Source organism: Carcharhinus amblyrhynchos, chromosome 10 (genome assembly GCF_965287045.1).
Source record: "Carcharhinus amblyrhynchos chromosome 10, sCarAmb.v2.hapA, whole genome shotgun sequence".
Lineage (NCBI taxonomy): Eukaryota > Metazoa > Chordata > Chondrichthyes > Carcharhiniformes > Carcharhinidae > Carcharhinus > Carcharhinus amblyrhynchos.
The window spans coordinates 62,098,870-62,116,777 of record NC_137333.1 but is presented as its reverse complement, the minus strand read 5'-3'; the positions used below and the strand labels follow the sequence as shown (position 1 = coordinate 62,116,777).

The 17,908-nt window shown below is 38.7% G+C and overlaps 1 protein-coding gene and 1 long non-coding RNA gene across 6 annotated transcripts in view; one reads left to right on the top strand and one right to left on the bottom strand.

Moving 5' to 3' along the window:
- LOC145348986 (uncharacterized) overlaps positions 1 to 5,510 on the top strand; it is a 54,446-nt gene extending 48,936 nt beyond the window's left edge. For all 4 annotated transcript variants that reach the window (XR_013888046.1, XR_013888045.1, XR_013888047.1 and 1 more), the window contains one exon: positions 4,987 to 5,510. This is a non-coding gene — a long non-coding RNA (uncharacterized LOC145348986). The remainder of the gene's footprint in view (positions 1 to 4,986) is intronic.
- Positions 5,511 to 5,544: 34 nt separating this feature from the next.
- Positions 5,545 to 17,908, bottom strand: part of LOC145348985 (PC3-like endoprotease variant B) — a 709,624-nt gene continuing 697,260 nt past the window's right edge. Inside the window, exons 18-20 of one of the 2 annotated variants that reach the window (XM_080197162.1) lie at positions 10,915 to 11,078; positions 7,063 to 7,206; positions 5,545 to 5,654 (exon numbers count right to left, since the gene is read on the bottom strand). In XM_080197162.1, coding sequence (XP_080053288.1) covers positions 5,625 to 5,654; positions 7,063 to 7,206; positions 10,915 to 11,078 — 338 coding nt within the window. In that variant the 3' untranslated portion in view covers positions 5,545 to 5,624. The other variant, XM_080197161.1, reaches the window with a different exon arrangement.

Genomic DNA, 17,908 nt, shown 5'->3' with positions numbered 1-17,908 from the left:
AATGTACAGATACTTAACCATGTCATATTCATAGTGATTACATTATGGATGTTAGACATACAAGTTATACTTAGCATATCCCACACCCACCCTTTGTGAATTATGACCATCATGCATTTATTATGCAGTATTCATGTTTTACATTCTGTCACCCTTACATGTTGCTCATCATGATTTTCATGCATTAATCTGACACATGATTACAGATTATGGATGTCACACTACATGTTGTATTACATAGGACAGATGCCCTATGCCATATGTAAATACACATCGACCATCAGATTTATAGGTTGTGTATCATAACTGTCACACACATATGCACATTATAGGGAAGATGCAATTATTATTGGTCTTGTACAGAAGTTTAGGTCCACAATGTGACCTAAATTTGGTGCATGGGATTCGCAGAATCTTGCCTGCTGCAGTGGATTTTTTAGACAATAGAAAGCATCTAAGATGGGGTGAGTTTGTGCTTTCTCATTCCTTTCCTTACATTTTGATCCCTGGTTTAGTTGGCTTTGTTTCACAACCTTCCATTTCTTTCTTGTCCATCGTGTCTATATAATCAATTAACAACTGATTGTTATACTTTACATGAACATGTGCAGTCCTTTTGGGTTAGTGCACAGTTAAGATGAGGAAAAGGACTTTGCGGTGAACTGGGCAACAGTTTCAGTAGCAACAAAACTGTCAGGCACATGGGATGTAACAACCCAGGGACTTGCATATAAAGATACCTCCACAAATACTTGGACATACCAGAAGAGTCATGGCCTCACTAGCTTCACTTCACAAGGCAAACTGTCATACTGTTTTGCCACCTGCTATCCAATGACACATCTGCTTTAAGCATGATTCTTTCCATAGCTCTGTAGATTACTGTAGCATGAAGCTTTCATGTTACTGGATCCTTCCTTTGAATTAAACAGTACTTTGAATTATATAATATTCTGGAACTGGTAGCTCAGGTAACCCACCATATATTAATGTTTCTTGAAAATGTCCTTTAATACTTTTCCATTTGTCAAATCCAGTCTGTGGCTGGAGAGATGATTTGGTAATACTGAAGTCATATTGTTTGAATATCCTGGCTTTTAGAAGAAAAATACTTTATAGTGCCAGTTACAACCTCAGGATGTCCCAAAGCCCTTTAGAAACCATTAAAGTACTTTTAAAATGCAGTCACTGTTGTAAAGAAGGAACTACTTCACTGGTTTCCACATGAATAAAATCTTTGACTTATTCAGAGAAATCCATTCCTGCCACCATTAGAAGCATTGCTTTTGAAGCCACACCAGTATAACCTTCCAAACGGTGCTTGACTCACCAAGCATCTTTCCGAACGGACACACAACAGCCTCAGGAGAAGTTAAGAGAAACATTAAATGCAAGAGCAGACTGCATTTCATTACTATGGCAATGATTCAAAGCCAAAGTGTGTCTGGATATCGAAGTCAGCAAATTTAAAGCACTTTGGATTGCTAACTGACATTGTATACCCGCTTTATTTTTGCACAGTTTTCGGAATGTAATTATGAAGTGAGTGCATTTGTACAAAAAGCAACATTGTTTGTGTTCTTCCTTTGAATTTTATTGACAAAGAAAGGAAATTACAGAAGAAGCTAAAAGTATTATCTAACTTACAAATCCCACAGCTAACAGAATGTCTTATCAATTCTATGACTACTGGGAACCATTTTCTGCATTATCATTGTTACTGAATATGAAGAGTGGGGTGCTTCTTAAATCAGACCTCCTGGGTACAAATGAGAACAATAAATATTCAGCTCATTTGTCTTAGATGGCCACAGAAACCTGATGCTCCCCCATTATAGTGTCTAACTGCCTGATGACTAGTTCTAAAGTTTTTGAATTGACGCTTGTCAGAAGATCATTCGAGGCACTAATATCTTGCTGCAAGTAATTATCTTTCAAATATTGCACTGCAACCAATGAGAGAAAATTAGAAACGCTGGGGACTAATTTTGACTTTGGCTGATGGCATCAAATGAGTGTTTGGATGAAGATGTCCCAATTTTCATTTTCAATGATGTCAGATAAGAGAAATCTATAATCAGTGGCAGAATTGATATTGCCCACTTTACATCATCACCCAAAATCAACCTACCGTACCATCCACCCAATTTGGTTACATTGAATTGAATATTAGATAAATATTGACAGTTTCATTGCAACTCCCTTGTGCCTGTGAAAAACCATATTTCCCTGCTTCTCTATCTCATTAATATAGTTTCAACACAATCAGTACATTCTCAAAAATAAACAGCAATAAATATGGAACCAATTTTGCAATATCAATGTGAAAGTATGTAAAATCACCACCAGCCAATGCTCCACTGTGCTTTAGATATCTTTAACCTCTTTTCTGTTGAGTGTCCCTTGTGCAATGCTGGAAGACTGAAAGGACAGATTTTTGCATTACTGAAATGTAAACCAGTCAGTAGGAGGTGTGAGAGACTAGTAGGGGCCGACTGTCTTGAATTCCCCAGTCTTCCAATGGATAAGGTCTTTGTACCCTCTTGAAGGCACCCCTGATGGGACTGAGGTGGATCAAAAGTTCTCCATGTGGGGAAATGGGAGCATTAACTCTTGTTCTATCATAGAGTGACATTGCCACTCTTCAGAGCTCCTTTTAATTACACACGTAATAAATCCGAATTTTGATCTTTTGGTCTTGAAACACTCTTGCAGAGTAATAAAATATATCATTTAAGTGAGCTTTGAAAACTGCACGATTGTATGACGTACTATGATATATATGCTTAAAATATTTACTCTTTTTTTACTCTAAAATTTCTGCAATTGAAGCACATGGCTATAAAATACTTAAAGAGAATATCAAATTATTGTGGCATTACAGTACAAAGACTTCTACAGTGAAATGATTAATAAAAATGAGCAGGGATTATGTTCACCAAAAAAAATCACATAAGTGTTTCTTAATGATAAATTAGAGGAAGTAACCAATGTGAGCTCCCAACTTTTGCTAAGCAATTTCAGAATTATTCTATAAATCAAATTCAGAGTAGAATTCAGCTCTCCATATTATTAGTAACAAGACAGTTAAATTTTCTACCAGTGATATTAAATTATAGATTATTATATTATGAAGAAATCTGGTTTGACACTACCTGCATACTGAATCATAACCAAAGATATCTTTATAAATTATCTAGTTTTGTATTTTAAGACTCAATTTATTTTAAGTCTTCTGTATTCAGCAGAGATGGTAGCTGCCATTCTGTATTTTTTTAAATAATGATCTGTGTGCTAATAGTGTCTAAACAGAAATTACATAATTGTTTTGGCCTAAAAAAGCAATGTTGCTTATTAATAAAATTATATACATTCCATTTACAAACCACAAACTTTTAAGAGTGATACTTTATTTTTAGACCAAGTAGTTAAATGATGCAAAATCAAATTTGAAAAATTGACCCCTATCCAAGAAGGCTGATTCTCTGGGATAGATGTGTGTGAAATCGTTTCTCAGGTTCACTCTTGTGGACTCCACTTCCAGTCAAGGAAGATTCTGGATATCTCACATCAGGGCTGTAAGGGGCAGATACAATTACTGACTGATACCCATCCTCCCCAGCATCAGTTTTAATGTCACCCTATTTTCCTCTCACACTAATCCATGCCTATTCAGATTATGCATGTAGTTCAGCTGACTGAGGAAATTATAGGTCCCAATTGATTCGCTAGCCTAAACTCTTGGAAGGACCCTAATGAGAACTAATGAGTGTGAATGGGATTTTCCAGCCTTTTTCTGCTGGCCAGATCTTCTGGCTCCACCAAAGGTGACCCCTGGTGGCGGGATGCCCAGCAGTCCGGCCTGTGGGCAATGTAAATGGACACTGACTTTGGCAGGACTGTTGAATCTCAATGGCGGCCAATGACAAAGCCACTTCTGGAAAACCCCACCACGGGTGGGGGTGGCCTGGAAAATCCCAGCCTGAGAGGTTATAAACTGGACAATTAATTTCCTCAATAGGCTTTAAATGGTTAACATATTTATTGTTCAATTACTGTTTACAAGGGGGGAGTTATTTTTCTTGCATGTCATTCCTGAGAAAATATTTCCAGTTCTCCTTCCTTACAGCAAGACAAATTCAGCCCCGTTGTTCAGGATTTAGTAAGATTAATTGAATTAATTTTAATCCAAGTTTATTCTCCATTTGTTAGAAGTTTATGCAGTTCAAATTAGTTGCTCTTTACAAACAATATCTATTGCCTGTACTCTCTCAGTGAAGCTGAAGGCAGCACATTACTTTTCCTTTTTAAAACAGTGAAGTGAAATCTCTAGAAATGTGAGTGAAAAGAATGACCCTGTCTAGAGGCTCAGTTAAGATTAGTGCCTTCTGTCTACATGTGACAGTAAGAGGAAAGATCACTTTCACTAGGTGTAGTCAGCTGAGGTAATTGTTCCTATTGCCAGGAGCGGGACACACAGCACATCTTATTCCACCAGGTTTTAACAGTATATTATCATCAGAAACATCTGTTACTGAAAACAGAATATTCAACTTGAAAATAAATTGGGCCATGTATGCAGACAAGATGGAGATGAACTGTGAGCTTAAATCAGTCTTTTCAATATTTCCAGACTGGAGAATTCAAATAAAGTAGTAATTGAAAGCTCTGGTATGCAAATCACATTCTAATTTGAAAACACTCATGCAGGGTGAACAGTGTAGTACTTTCTTGGATACATATCCCTGGAGTTACCAGGGGTCCCCCAGTGGGAGATGGTCAGAATCTTTGGAAACACAGAACACACTGCTAAAATGCCCATTTATGCAACTTCCCCAGGATGTCCTGCTAATGTCCTGCAGAAGTCATGGTAATGGCTGAAGAAAATCCAGTTGAATTTCAAGCTGTAATTTTTTATATTGGATACGGCCATTAATATCTTTCCTAAAGCCTTATCAAAATTATTCAATATGTTCTCCTCTCCAGAAGGACAACAGTGAACATTAAAAAGAGGAAGAAATGCTGAGTGTATTCATCAATCAAAGGCATGATTTGGATGTGGTCTACTCACCCCCTGTACATGTTGGATATGGAATTTTATGATTATGTTTTTCCTTAAAAGTTCCATCAATTAATTTTGTGGTTCGTGAATGAAATATTATCATTTATTACATATCATTTTCTAAAAAGGATTTGGGGGCAGAAATTTGTCTCAAAAGATTTTGCTAAATGGATGTTGTGGTATCAGCCACTGCCACCCCCTTATCCCCCAACCTCCTCCTCCATTATACTCCTCTCCCAATATTCAGTTGCACTGGCTTCAATAGAATGGATTATCGAATGGTAGAATAAACTGTTTAGCATTACTGCCTGAGACAAATATTTACCCTTTACATGTTAAGTATGACTTTAATTATTTTTGGTGGAGTTTTCAGATGCTTTCATTTAGTGTCATTGAGAATGTTCTTGTCTTGAATTATTTTCTTAAAAGGTCTTCTGCATATTTTCCATCACCTTTGTCTTTTTTGCATATTATTTGTTACTGTTCAAGGAAGCTAACAATGAAGACGCTGGATCCTCGATTTCTACTCTTTTGAAGCCACAGCAGACACAACATTGTTTCCTCAATATTCAGCCTCAGCTTCATCAGCATCCTGTGGCATGAAAGTACTTAAATTACTTAAGTGTAAAATTCATATTTCAAATACATTTCCTTTCAAAGGACTATGTTTACCACAATCTGCAAAGGAAAAGGAAAAGCCACATTTCTCTCCAGTTAACTCTCATTACTAATTACCATGTAACCTTGCATCCAATTACACTGCATTGTTTTTGTTATGTTTACTTATGCTTTTTCTAGTCACATCTGTAGAATTGAAGAATTTCCTTTTTAAATGGTAAAAGGAAAACAGCAGCACATGGAATATTAAGAAATAAATTATCATAAAGGTGAACAGACAAATCCTGAAAATCTGAAATAAAATCAGACTAATCTTGGAAATGATCAGATTCAGCAACAGAAAACTATGTTAATATTTCAACAGGGTCCTCTTTCAGAGACATGTTACCTGAACTCAACTTGGATGGCAACAAGATTGTTTATATTGTAATAGATGCCTGAGACTAGGGAAGTGAAAACTGGATATAGTTCCTGGTTGTTATCCAGTAACCCCTGCTGAAAAATAGCTAAAATTGGGTATCAGGTAAGGACAGGATTGAGTTTGGCCGTGGCAGTTTGCCAACAGTCACTGTTAAAACTTACATGTTAATAATTGACACTTAGATGAGATACTGAGAAGTCAACATCTACAGGAAAGGAGCAATTTGGTGCAAAATATAAAACAATGTGTCATACACCTGAGAAAACATTTCAGTACAACAAATTAGCAGCAAATCAAAACATTCAAAATAGAGGCTTCACTTTTTGAGGGCTGTAGGACCTTTCAGTACAACTGCAATCTCAATCCAGGTTTCTTCAATTCCTCGCTCCCTATCTCAATCTTTACCTTTCTCTCATGAAGAGGCTCTTTGAGTGAGTTATACCCACTGCCCAATTGCACTTTACAAAGTTCTGTTACTATTTAGAAATCTATCAAGCAACCACTTTAAAATGATCAATCACTTTAAAAAAGTTGAGAAACAAAGTATCTCTGTGTTTGCTTCCATGCATATTTATGAAAACCTTGCATCTTATCCCTTGAGCTAACTTAAACAGTGCTTAATCTGTGTAATACCATGCAGATCACATTCCAGTAGGATGGGTGTAAGTACCCTTACGATCAAGTCATGGAACATATTACAATGATGCTACATTGTTTGCAATGGCCTTCTTAAGTATATTTGAAGGATTAGATTTTTCATTAGTAGTTTTTCTATAAAATCAGTGATGTAAACATGCAATCATACATAACTTCAATCCAGGTTAAGTGGAAGGAATGAGGGAGACACAAGGATGCGTGAGTGCACTGCAGATGCTTGCAATGTTTGCCAGTCTACTGGCTATTTTGAACAATGATTTTATGGCTCAGGAGGAGGAAAGTGAAAGAATGGATAGAAACTCACCTGCACATCATTTTTACCAGCTGTCCATGATCTTGTATTTTCAAAGTTGTTCTTAGTTCTCTTCTGCTGTGAGTACCAGAACTTCAGCATAACTTCTCCAAAGTTAGAGCTTAGAGCGTGTGTGTTTTTAACATTTGCAGGTAACTGTCATGGAACAAACCACAAATGATTTGTGACTCTTCTTGCCATGAAAGCTTGAACAAATCTGGATGTAGCCTAAATTATACACGGCAACATGTGTAGAAGAGTACCTTTTTTTGTTTGCATACCCTTATGACTCTTGTACTACGTTTTAAATAATTTCATAATTAAACTAAAAATATCTAAGTGAAGGTCCAAACCCCTTAAGACCCTCATTGCAGGATGCTATCAAAGTCAGAAAAAATAGCAAAACAGATGAGATCGTCAAGAAATCCTGATTGGACAAGACAAAAAATGGATGTTTAAAGCTTGTGGATTGCATGAGAAAGGAAGAGAAATTCACTGGAGTGAATGGAAAGGAAATTTGGCTGATTCCCTACTAGAAATTCTGTTCTGACAATGAAAGTTAATATCTGCCTCTAAGAGTTTGTCCACAACTGACATTAGTCTAACCAGTCTACAGTTAACTTGGTTTATCCTTGTCACCTTTCTTGGACAATGGTTAGCTTCCAGTGCCATGACAGAACATCTGTATTTAAGAAGGATTGAAAAACTGTGGCTTGAGCCTCACTTATATTCTCTGAAACCTTTCAACCAGGAATAAAGACCGCCAAAGCATGGGTACTTATCCATGCAAAGTTCTGTTAAGTTTGTTTTAGAGCCAATTCCTTTTTTATTCTAAACTTACTTCAGACAATTGTGCTATATTCCCCTTTTGTATGTTCTTACTTCTAACATCATTTGAAAATAAAGATGCAAATTATTTACTTAATATCTTGCGCATACTTTTATTCTTTACAGTTAGGCTCATTCCTTTATCCATGAGTGATTTTATCATCTCTTAAACTACTGTTTTACATGTTAGAAACTTGTAAAAATACAGGCTGGTTGATTTGTATTATAAGATAGTTTATGCCCCCTTTAAGTTCTGAATGTCATATAGTTAGAGAATCATGCAGCACAGATGAAGCCCATTGTGCCTGTGTCAGTTTTTTGAAAGAGGTATCCCATTAGTTGCACTCACCTGCTTTGCCCCCATATCTCTGCATTTTTTGTCCAACCAAGTATATTACTAATTTCAGTTACCAATTAGGGATGGATGGACATGCGCGCATGCACATGCACACACACACCATTGAGTGAGTATAAAAGTTCACCAGCATGTTTCCCTATGCAGCAGAGGAGCACTTGATTGTTTGTTGTGGCAGGAAGTGACACTTAATTGGCCACTTAAGTGCTGCAATTAACCTCTGGACAGGAGGACTGTTAACCACATTTCTCTCCACTGACAATGCCATGGTGGTAGGAAAGCAATGGCATGTCACCTCTGCCCTTCTTCCTAACTTTTCAGTCCCTTAATCTTTCTACTTGAAGGAGTGCAGCCCAAGCTTCTCCACACAGTTGAAATCCCTCATCTCTTCTATGCATCCACCAAGGCTTTGACACCCTTTCCAAAATGTGGCACTGGATCTTGTCAGGAAATCATTCTGGATACATTCCAAACACCCATTCACTTTGAACACAAGCATTATCTTCAGTCCAGTCTAACTTTTGACAGTTAAAAACACTCAATGTGATAGCCCTAAAGTCAACCTAATTACTGGATGAAAAACTTGTGGGAGAAGGGGAATGCTGATTTTACACTCTATCCAATATTACTTGTTGACTTCAATAGTGAATAAATTTGTTAAGGATGTAAAATCAATATTGCACCATTCCATCTGTTTCCGAATTAACAGTGTAGGTTAAAATTCACCCCACTGATTAAGGTTAAAAATTCTTCTGATTCTAAGGGTTTCCCCCAAATGGTTAGGTTAAATCCCCCCTACATTTTTATGTGTCCATAGGTAAATAGATAACTGGAGACGTATCCCATTTCCACTGCTTGGTGAATTGTAACATATACTAAAAATTTTGATTTCCTGCACATTCTCTTCTACATAGATTATGATTTAATACAATGCCTAGGCTATCCTTGTATTCAGGCAACTGTTTTGGAATCATGAATTTTGCAGCCCCAACAATATTTCTTTTCTCCTTATTGCTCCCAAAAATGCCATAACTAAGAATATTCAGCTCCAAGTTATCAGCCAGAAAGGCATCAAGGCCAGTGGTTACAGGAAATGGAAGTGCTATGTCAATGGATTAGTGAGAGGTCTTCTGGGGTTTGTGCTTTCGAGAGAGCTTTAGTCTGCATTACCATACCTGTAAATGTTTGACATGGATACTGGGTGCCAAAAGTGTGTAAACTTGTTCCAGCATAAATAGTGCTCAAGTTAATGAATACACAAACAAAATTAAAACATTGACATTGTGATTATTTTTAATGTTATCCTATGATGATAAATTTAATCAAAACAACTTTATTTTTCCAAGATATTCTAAACCTATTCCATCACAATAGTTTGAGTTTAATACTTTTATATATTTAGCATGTCTCAGATTTTAGAATCATAGAATCACAGAATTCCTACAATGCAGAGGGAAGCCATTTGGGCCATTGTGTCTGGACTGACTGTCCAACAGAGCATCTTACCCAGACCCTCTTCCCATCACCCCACACATTTAGGGACACTGAAGGACAATTTAGCATGGTTAATCATCTAACTTGTACATCTTTGGAGTATGGGAGGAAACCAGAGAACCCAGAGGAAACCCACGCAGACACGGGGAGAATGTGCAAACTCCACATAGACAGACACCCAAGGCCAGAATTGAATCTGGTTCTATGCACTGTGAGGCAGTAGTACTAACCACTGTGCTGCCCATTACTGAATTACTGAAAACATTTTGTCTTTTTGTGATTTAGATATAAATGAGGGATCACTTTCAAAATTTTTGAACTGAGAAAACAATTCAGAGCATTTATAGTTCTAATTTTTCTTTTATGGAAATCAACAGAATAAAATGACAGAAGATTGTAGCTGTTTTCATGACTGTTGAGCTTAACCTGTGGTACTTTCAGACAACAAAGATGCTAAATGACAATTCATAGAATCATAGAAATACAGTGCAGAAGGAGGCCATTTGGTCCATTGAGTGTGCACCATCAACAATCCAGGCCCTATTCTCCTTATGACTTTATTTCTTTTACTATCTTAGAAACAAAAGGATTTTATGGCCCTGTCACAGCGAGTTGCCCCCTAATGCAGTCAGCGAGCTATTTAAATCTCCATTCAGTTCGGTGGGACCATATATCTCTTAGGGTGGAAGAGGCTGTAAACTCCTGGCCTAGCTTACAACTCTATCAGGAGAAGATGGAGATATAGAGGGTAAGGGAATACATCAGTATATCAGAAGTCTGTTGTCACATTAATAGAAATTAAATTATTGAGCAGAAACATTGGCAGTATAGAAAAATATTGATTGGATGCTGTTATGGTATTTCTTTTAAGCGATGTCAGTATTATACCATTAGAAGGGAGATGTGTCATGTGTTCCCGTACTGGTTTCACTTTTACTTTGAACAGAGCACACGCACATAGCTTTGAGATTTATACTGAAGTATGACTGTTCCCAGTGTCTAATCTTAATAAATGAACCCACAACATTTTTACCTGATCCTTGATGAGTGATTGGTGCCCTGCATCTTGCACTGTTAATAAGCCAAGATATTATATCATTATATTAACACATCAGAAGTCATAGAATTTCTGAAACAAAAAAGCACAGTATAACTTAACAATATATTGTAAAATGAAATGTTTTTACCTTTTCTCCTGATGACTTCAAAGGAATATCTTTTGCTTCCACTTTTTTGGCATATTCATTGATAAAGTCTCTAACTATTTGCCCATCTATGTGTTTTTCTTCCACTAAATTCCTGATATTTTCCAGCTTTTGATTGTTTTTGCTATTTTGTGTACTGCCAAGTTCTATAATTGTTCAGATAAGAAAACAAGAATTTTCAGCATTAGCCCATTCCTTTTTGATAGGTCACAATCCAACATATCATAATGAGGACGATATTCCGACCACCCCACATTGTTAGTAGATTGCATTGTAGGATGTGGATCTAAAAATCCATTTCGCATTCAATGGCAAATCGTTCGTAATTCTCTCAGCTTCTTTCTAATGGTGTGAACCGATTTACAAAGGAGCGTTTAATATGCATAACCTGTTCAAATCCCAACACTTGGAATTCATCAGCCTTAGGGCACTACCAGTCTCCACGAGCAGAGACCTGGCATGATGGTCATGCCTGGGGCTTAGGGAGCCACTGAAGACCCCAGGTGGTTGGGGGATGGCTGGGCAGTGTCCATAGGGCAGTTCACACCTGGCACATTGGTGGGTACCTGACAGTCGCCATTGGACAGCCTGGTGATGCCAGTTGGGAAATGCCAATGTGCCAGGTGCAGTACCAAGAAGTGGGGCCTGAGTGGGGGCTGTGATGAGGGGACTGTGTAGGGGGAGGGCGGTTGGGTGTCTGCTGGGATGGTGTTGAAGGTCTGGCAGGTGGACCCATCGGGAAGGCTCTAATACCTCAGTGCTTGCCTGGAATAGCTTGGTAATTTCTTTAACAAAATATTATTTTAATTACTTTGGTATCTCCCTTTTCTCTGATGATACTAAGCCTAACTGCCCTAATTTTTCATCATTTTTCAAATTTCTGATAAATTAATACTTACCTATCAGTACATAAGATGATGCCCTGTTCCACTTCTCTATGTAATAGCTGCTCCTTTCAGGCGACTACAGTGTACTTTTTTGTTTAAATATCTCAAGCTAGTTACTATATCCTTTCACTTGTAGACTCGTACCCAGCAGATGGAACTGAAGTATGTTTTTTTTTGCCCTCTCTATTAACTGTACAGGTTTTTTTTTAGTGCATTTTCAGGATATGGGAGTCTCTCGCAATCATCTATCCCCAAATTGAATGGATTGTTAGGCCACTTCAAGCACAGTTAACCACTCTGCGATAGGATTGGAATCACATTAGACCAGACTAGATAAGGGTGCAGATTTTCTTCCCTTAAAGATATTAGTGAACTATTTGGGTTTTTGCAAGAAGTCAACAACTTCACCTTTATAATCAAAGCAAAGTGTGGTGGATGCTGAAAATCTGAAATATATAAAAAGCTTAGATTCTTGATCCCAGGTCAAGCACAGAGATCAGGAGAATTCTTGGCTCCACAACCCCGAGCTTTAAAACCGGCTGCCTAGATGTAGGATTTTTGGTCAGGGAGGCGGATTAAAAATTGGGGCTGGCAGCCATCGAAGAACTGAGAAGGCTGCTGGATGTGGAGGCAGGTTGCTTGGATGACCTGCTTCGGTGATCTGGAGCTATGTCCAAAATTTAAGTGATAAAAGAAGAAGAAGAAAATATGAAATATTCCTCTAGCCCTCACCCCTCCCTACCCCCACACATTCTTCATGCCCCATCCATGCCATCTCATGCACTGCCCATCCCTGAATGGTCCCTCATACTCTCCATGCCAATGCATGCCTCCCTACCCACTCCTAATGGCCCCTTCTACTATCTGCACTAACATATGCCCCTATACCCACTCCCATGGTCTCTTATACGCTCCATGCCAACTTTTGCTGCTCCAACACCCCACATGGCCCTTTAATGCCGACTTAATTCAACTAGTGCCAATGCATGCCACCCATCCACCATCCTTTTCCCTTATACTAACTGTGCCAACTGACCTAATATCCACCATGGGCAGATCTCAGCACCCATACACAGTTAAGATAAACTAAAGTTCTGAATAAGGTTCTCAGTGTCTAATGAAGACTTCACTATATTGGGGATAACAAAACTTGCATTCATAAGAACACATTTACTGCATCTACATTCCTTCAACTAAACAAAACCATATGACAACAAATGTTTCATTCAAGTGCACTATCCCTTATAACAAGCAGCACTGGAATTTATAGTCCTACTTCAAGGATTCTATAAATACTTATAGCTTTCAATTAAACTGTGAAAAGGCAGAAATGGCAAATTGTGATTGTGGTTTTGAAATTAGTCATGCAGCACCAATCAAGTAATAGACAATCTCAGGCTTAAGTCAACAGAGTGAAATAGCAAGCAATTTGTTTTTAATACTTGAGACTTTTTGTTAAAGATGTAAAAGGCAGGATTTTTACATGCTTTCGCAGCATCCTTTAACAGTCCACTTGACACTTTTGATAGGTTCCTTTGACAGAGGCTTCTGACAGTATTGAATGTTGATTTTGGCAGACAGTTCCCATGAGCTTGACAGTAATGAGTTTATGCACTTTTGATGCACCTTTATGCCAGCTTTTAACAATTTGACAGGACACGTGGCCTATCCCAAGGGCATATTCCCTCCATCAAAGGCACGTTATCTCCCCCAATGGAAGAGGATCCAAAGGGGTACCTTACCCCTCCAAAGGAGTACCTTATCTATTGAAGGGAAAGAACTTGGTTCAGACCTGCTTTTAACAAGTCTAGTCTGCTCAGTTTGGATTTCACACTCCAATTCGCACTTCAATGGAGGCAGCTGATGATTGGTCAGCTACCTATGTACAACTTGCATGTTCAAAATCTGTCCTGACCCAACAAAAATGTGGTTTTCCTGTTTGGAGGTGGGATTAATGAGTTTCAGATATGTCTGCCATTTTCGCTATGATGGAAAAACTCTCCATCATGGCTAGAATCTGGGTCAGAAAATGCTGGATATATTTAGCAGGTCTGGTAGCATCTGTGAAGATAGAAAGAAAGTGAATGCTTAGAGTCAAAATCAACCCTATTTTGAAGAAGATTCATACTTGACTGCAGATGCTGCCAGACCTGACGAGTATATCCAGCGCTTTCCTTTTTCAGTTCACCTTCATGGTCACTTTTGCTGATGCATGCTTCTTAATTTCTTAATTAAGAAAAAGTTCTCATGGTTGGATCCTGAATTACAATCTCTCAATTATTAGTCCAGATCTCTGGATTACTAATCTGGTAACATTGCTGCTACAGTACTGTACCACCCTCTGAAATGAGTTTGACCTGTCTCATGATAATTTCTAATGGGCACATATTCCCAGCACAAAAATGACTGTAATTTGTCACAAATTGTTATATGGGGAAGATTTGGTCTCTGTGCCAGGTGCAATGAAATCATAAGCACACTTACTCTTTCATTATACCCAGTGCACAGAACAAATTTTCTGCTTAAATTGGGAACTCAGTTGCAGAAAGCCAATAAGAATAGCTGAGAGCTGGTACAGACAGGGAATAAAATTACAGTGGTGCAATATGACACTATAGTTAAAACACTGCTGGGACAAAGAGGAAGATTTCTGCTGCATCTAAACTAATGTTTTGAATTATGTTTTGAAACATAATTCCCAACCCTCAGCATTGACCGAGGGTATTGTATCCAAATTTGTTAATGATACAAAAATGGGAAAACAAGTTGTGTGAAGACGAAAAAATCCAAGATGATAAAAGCAAAACACTGTAGATATTGGAATCTGAAACAAAAACAGAAAATACTAGACAATCTCAGCAGGTCTGATAGCATCTGTGGGGAGAGAATAGCGCCAAAGCTTTGAGTCTGGATGGCCCTTTCTCAGAATCCAAGGTGATTGCTAGGTAGCGTGAGTGTGTAGGCGAACTGAGGGCGTAAAAATTTGGCAGATGGAGTTTTCTATTGGAAAATGTAAGGTTATCTGCTTTGCTGGGAAGAATAGAAGAACAAAAAAAACTTGAGAGAGAGAGAGACTACAGAATGTTCCAGTGCAGAGGGATCTTGGATTTCCTTGTACAATACGGAATACAAGTGGAATGTTGGCTTTGATTGCAGAGGGGGAACAGTTATAAAAATAGAAAAGTCTTGCTACAACTGCGAGACCACCCCTAGAGGACTGTGCAAAGCTTTGGCAAAAGGGGGCAGAACTTTCCAGCCCATCATACTGCAGGACCCACCAACAGTACACTCCTGCTGTGGGTTTCACGGTGGTGAGGGCTATTCAGTTAGAAACCCCATTGAAAACAGTGGGATCAGAAGTTCCTGTCGCCAGCCAAGTGTCTCCCACTACTGCAAAACATGCCGTGGGATGCACACTAAATCCCACCGATTAGGTCAGGAGGGCTAACTGCATTGGAGGCAGTTCAGAAAAGGTTCACTAGGTTGATTCCTAGGATGAAGGGGTTGCCTAATGAGGAAAGGCTTAGGAGTTTGGCCTATATTCACTAAAGTTCAGACGAATGAGGGGTGATCTTTTTGAAACTATAGGTCATACCTTCCAAGCTCTGGGACAGTGCATCAGGGGGAGTTATCCCAAGGATGAGTTGGGGAAACTCTCCCCCCCATCCGAAGGCTCCCACATAAGGTTTGCATGACAGTTGCCAGGAAAGTGCAAACTTCCTTTTGGCAATTGCCTTGCACAGGGAACCATCCAAAAATCTAAGTAGGATTGCAAACTTCAGATGGTTCCAACTGTGTTACAGCAATACTTACCCCCAAAAAGTTAGAGGACTTAAAACCACTTCTAGCTTCTGGATAACTACTATACAGACCCAAACTGACCTCCCACGTGACTGTGGGACTCACTCCTACCCTCAACTAACCCATCAGGCCCAGCCTGACCCAACTACCCTTCCCCAGCACCCCCCCCACTCTGACTGACTGATCCCTTCCTTCCCCAACTCTCCTGAGTGCCTGACCTCACCCTCCCCAAGTGTCCAACTCACTCCCCTATCGCTCAAGGCTTTGATCCTCGCTTTCTCCCCTCCAAATTCCAACCACTTGACAAACTACTTTGCCCCTGGTTTGAAATTGGCTGGATTTTATAACCTACCTGACATACAGTAGCTGGAGCTTTAAAAAAGAAATGTGGCTTTAAAAACAAGAACACAACAAGTAAAAGCAGGACTAGGCCACCAGGCCCATCAAGTCTTGCCATTCAATACAATCAAGGCTGAGCTATGCCAGCCTCAATTCCTTTTTTGTGCCATTTCCCTGTATCTCTTTATTACTCGATCTATCAAATATTTATCCACCTCCATTTTGAATACTTTTAATGATTCAGTCACCACTGCCCTTTCGGGCAGAGAATTCCAGAGATTTACCACCCTCTGCAAGAAGAAATTTCTACACACTGAGTTTTAAATGACTAGCCCTTTAACTTGTAGCTACTTGTTCAAGACTCTCCCAATAGTGAAAATATCTCATCATTTATCCTGCCAAGGCCCCTCAGGATCTTGTGTGTTCAAATAAGGTTACCACTCACTCTTCGAAATTCCAAGGAATACAAATCCAGACTATTTAACCTCCCTTGATAGGACAACTCTCTCATCCCAGAAATTAGCCTGGTGAATCTCCTTTAGAATGCCTCCAATGTGTTTTCCTTTTTTAAATAAGGGAACCAAAACTATACGCAGTATTCTAGGTGAGGTCTGACTGACATCCTATACAATTGCAACAAAGCCTTCCATTTTATAAACTTCAACCCCTTTGCAATAAAGATCAAAATGCCGTTTGTCTCCATAACTCCTTGTTGGACCTGCTTGCTAGCTTTTTGTGATTTATGCACTATTATGCCTAGATCCCTCTGTACTTCACTCATCTGCAGTCTCTCTCCATTTAGATAATAACATGGCTTTTGATTCCTCCTATCAAAGAGCACAACCAACACTTCCCTACAATAAACTCCATTTCCCAGGTTTTTGCCCAGCCACCCAATTATTAATCATCGCCCAGTAACACGCCTCTATGCTTCTAAAATTGAAGCCCTCAACAGTAGGCTGGGGCACCCCCTGCACTGTTCGCACCCAGCCTGAGTTAGATGGTTGGGTGAGAAAGGATCGGAAAGATTCGAAGGTAAAAAAACCAAAGCAAAATAGCAATCTGATTCTGCTTGCCAATCTGCAGAAGTTCACTTGATGCTGCGAAGAAACTAGAACTCAACAGCATAGTTTCAGAATAAGGCATCTTCCATTTTGAATGGGGATGATCAGAAATTTCTTCTCTGAGAGTTGTGAATCTTTCGAATTCTGTGCCTTAGCGAACAATGAAAGCTTAGCCATTGAATATATTCAACTGGCACAGACAAATTCTTGAACAATGGGCAAGTTAAGGTTATGGGGAAACTACAAGAAAGTGGAATTGTGGCACAATCCAATCAGCCATAATCTTATTGAATGATGGAGCAGACTTGTGGGACAGCACAGTTTACCTTTACTCCTATTTCTTATTTTCTGTCTACACGGTACATGATTAATCATGCTAGTAATCAAACCAGCATTTGAAAACAAATTAATCAACTGGCAAACTTGAGTTAAGTGTGTTTTTTAATCAGAGACCTGCATATTTATTGCAAAAACAGCAATTAGAAGGCCAGTCTTCTAGAACCTGAATGTTATTTTACATTCTAACTGTATGTTAAATGAAACAAACTGCAAAATGTTCCGGAAGGAAAGAAAGCTATCAAAGGAAAAATCACACCGAAACAGTCTTTTTCTGGAAAATATGAACAGCATTATCTGCCAGCTTTTGTACTTAATTACAAATGCAATCTCTCTACTTGATGCTGTCTTCACAAAAAATCGTAAATTAATTTACCATTATAAAGAGTAACAGACCGATCATTTGCCTCAGGCAGTGGAGGGACAATCTTACTGGAAGCAACAAACACTATGGGCACTAGAAAAAAAGGCCAGCTATTCTGAGATGAAATATCCTGCCTCACTTTATGTTCGACCGAGGTTGCGTTTCCCAATCATGTCCACAGAAAT